Genomic DNA, 3712 nt, shown 5'->3' with positions numbered 1-3712 from the left:
ATGTTTAGATATTTCATTTAAAAAAATCTTTTTGTTATTAATTATGTTTTAAAAATTTACTAAATATATTAAAAAATAAAATAAAAAAAAATCTTTTTTCTATCAACTACACCAAACAAGCACTTTCAACTGATTATTCTTCGACGTGATTTTGTTCTCTGCATGTTCTGCAGATCTTCCAATTTATATAGCTATCTCAGTGTTGTGTGATTCGCATCAACGCAACGCAAGTGTTGTGAAGGAGGTAGGAAGAATCATAGAAAATGTCAATGGATCAGATGGCGTTTGTGACTCCGAGAGGGTCAATGTCGAGCATCGGAGACTCGACGGAGCTTGAGGTCAATCCCAATCTCACTCTCAGCGATAAGCTCAGGGTTTTCAAGAGTTCCTCCTTTGATCCCAATGCCTTCATCCAAACCAAATCCCGCGCCATGAATGAAAAGGTACCATGCATCATCATGCCAACCTTAATTAATTTATTCCAATAGTAATCCAGTTAGGTATATTTATTTTATACTACCAGTTTTCAAAGTGTTGATAATTTTGAAGAAGACCAACGTTGTATACCAAAAAACGCGGTTGTTCATTTTATTATAATGATTCATGTGCACATATTTTCTTTCTGTTAACATGTGTTTGCAGACACTCTATCTAGGTGCAAATTATATTATTCATGTGTGCACGTGTTCGTGTACATGAGTGATGCGTGTGCAACAGTTGATGGAATGTTAAAAGTTTGGTCTGTTGATCAACTGTTATCTTTTCTTGTTAAGAACTTGGGATGCATAAAAGTGACTGATTATAAATTTAATAGTGAATTGGAGAAGAGAGTATTGTACAGGATTCATTTACTATTTATTTTTTGAAACATGTCTAGAACACCTAATCATTTCTTTAATCATGGTGCATAATTTATAGTGTAAAACAAAGGAATTAAGAGATGTTTAAAGTAAGCACGAAATTAAACGTGCAAATAAAATGACAGCCTTTGTTAGTGTAGAACTGAAATGTAGTCTAGATGCTCTGCAAATGTCTGTGAGTATGTGCCAATATAGTAGGATACTTATATTTTTTATGACCGAGTTACATGTACCACTCTTGTGTACATAAAAACTGGTATATATTGTTAGTTTTTGTTTCTACAATAAATTCATAAACTATATCTAACGCCGATATAAAATCTTAAAATTTATGATTATCATATGATAAGAATATAATTAAAAAATATACCAGATTCATGTCAGTGTTGTTATTGGCTTGTGGTTATTCTTTGATGTTAGAGCCTAGTTCTTATCCGGGAACTTGTAACTTGTGAGTTATGGACACACTGTGGTTTAAATGATTGAACTATTTTGCAATCTCCTAATAAGTTTCTGTTTTTAGGTGTTTTTCTCCTCTTTTTCTTTTACCTTCACACTTTTTTATTGATGGCACAGAGAATAAATGTTGTTGAGCAGAGACATTTTTATTCTCTTATCACGTATTTCTTTTGAAAAATGTAACCTCTACTTTTCTATTCTGAAGAGAGGAGGAGGAATATCCTTTATTTTATTATTTAAAACTCTCACTAATTCTATTTCTTTTATTGAGTAACATCTATCATATTTATCTCATTATAATTAGAATTAGTTTTATTAATTACATAGACCACGTTATTATTTTAATAAAATAAGTTACAGATATTTATCATTTTTCTTTATGCCTCTTCATGAATAATGTATTTATGCTGCTAATAAATGCTGTACTGATGCTAAGTGATCTAGTAGCTTCTTGTTTCTACTATTTAGAAAATCCAGAAGGAAAAGCTTCCAACCAAATAGCATTTGTTGCAGGTTCTAGCCTTGCAACGTTTTTAGTTTTCATTTGGAATTACAGAACCATGTTTTCAGCAAAAGTGCTTTTGAGCAATTTCCAATAATACTTTGGAGATTTCCAACTGAAACCAAACATGCTAATAGGATTCATGCTGTTATAGATTTTGGTGTAGAACTCCTAGATATTAGTTTTGCATGCCTTGAAAGTGTCGTTGTAATTATAATTTTAATGCACTTAAGTGATTCTTATGCAGTTTGCCAAGTGCTAACACCATTAATTCTTGGCACATAAAGTCACATGGTAATGGAATAATATTATTACTTTAGTCTACCTATTCAATCAGCTTTTTTTCTCTGTTTACAGGAGATAAGGCATTTGTGTGTTTATCTTGTTGACCTGAAGAAGGCTTCTGCTGAAGAAATGCGGAAAAGTGTTCTTGCTAACTACTCAGCCTTCATTCGGTGAGCATGCGCGCACACACACAACCCTCAGTATGGTTTAAGGGAATTTGTTAGTGCTAATTGCATATCTTAGCTCAGGAACCTTTGTTGCTGCTGCTATGTTTCCAAGTTGTTAGGAGAAGGCATGTGATTAAATTTGTAAAGCATGTTTGGTTACTACCATTGTGCATTTACAACTTATTTAGAGTATTTGGACTAATTTAATTAAAACTATTTAGTGCACACTGTCAATCAGTGAGTTGCCTTGAGAATGAAAATACGGGGATAATTAGACAACTAAAGAAAGAATCCATAATATAATCAAATCTAGTATCAAACCATATGGATATCATCAAGTATCAAACTATATCCCTCTCAGCCGGCATTGCACTTTTAAACATTTGAATAAGGGACTATCACTGATGATTGTTGTAATTCCAACATAAAGGCATGCACTATGAGCAAGCATGATTACGATTGCTATGTTGAAAACTATCTGTGAAAATCTTTATATGCAGTACATCCAAAGAGATTTCGGATCTTGAGGGGGAGCTAGTTTCCATGAGAAATCTTCTGGTGACGCAGGCCGCATCAGTTCATGCTATAGCAGAAGGTTGTCAGCTTAGTACCTTGGTTGCTAGAAAAGAAAACTCGGACATGGAAGAGATACTAAGTCAAAAAACGGATCTATCCAAGACAGAGAAATGGCTGATAGAGTTTCTAGAAACGCTGGAGGTTTTATTAGCAGAGAAAAGAGTGGACGAAGCGATGGCTAAGTTGGAAGAAGGCAAAAAAATGGCAGAAGAAATTACTAGAGAGAAACTTCTGAGTCCAGTTTTGTTCCAGGCATTGGAAGATGCCCTTGCTGATAAGAAGAAAAAATTAGCTGATCAGCTAGCAGAGACTATGGGCCAGTCATCCACTCGAAACTCAGAAATTCGTTTCACAGCTTGGGCTTTGAAAAAGCTAGGAGACGGTCCTCGTGCTCACACATTACTACTAAATGCACACAAAGAAAAGTTGCAGCGTAAAATGAATGGTTTTGAGTCCACCAATGATGGAAGGGTTAAAGCGGCTGGTCAATACACAACTAGCCTTTCACAGCTTGTCTTTTCCATCATTTCACGAGCTGCAACAGATTCTTTGACAGTGTTTGGCAAACAAGAGCCTGCATATAGTTCGGAGCTGGTTACTTGGGCCGTAGGGCAGGTTGAGAATTGTGCTCTTCTCCTAAAGAAGCGCATCCTTGCCTCGGCTGCTGCTACAGGAAGCCTCAGAGTTGCAGTTGAAAGTGTTCATGTTTGCATGAGCCACTGTCAACTGTTGGAGGCTAATGGATTGGCCCTTTCCCCTGTCTTGCTCAAACACTTTAGACCATTAGTTGAGCAAGCATTGAACAATAATTTGAAAAGAATTGAACAAACCACTGCTGCAATTGCTCTTGGAGAGGAATGGTC

General features: G+C 35.4%; 1 protein-coding gene across 1 annotated transcript in view; it reads left to right on the top strand.

Annotated features, from left to right (window-relative positions):
- Window positions 254-3712, top strand: part of LOC107640448 (exocyst complex component EXO84A) — an 11360-nt gene continuing 7901 nt past the window's right edge. The window contains exons 1-3 of the mRNA XM_016343968.2: window positions 254-443; window positions 2179-2276; window positions 2774-3712. Coding sequence (XP_016199454.2) covers window positions 264-443; window positions 2179-2276; window positions 2774-3712 — 1217 coding nt within the window. The 5' untranslated portion in view covers window positions 254-263. The remainder of the gene's footprint in view (window positions 444-2178; window positions 2277-2773) is intronic.

The sequence above is a fragment of the Arachis ipaensis genome, chromosome B05, assembly GCF_000816755.2.
Source record: "Arachis ipaensis cultivar K30076 chromosome B05, Araip1.1, whole genome shotgun sequence".
NCBI lineage: Eukaryota > Viridiplantae > Streptophyta > Magnoliopsida > Fabales > Fabaceae > Arachis > Arachis ipaensis.
Note: the sequence above shows the minus strand (reverse complement) of the source record. Positions and strands in the feature narration are given on the sequence as shown.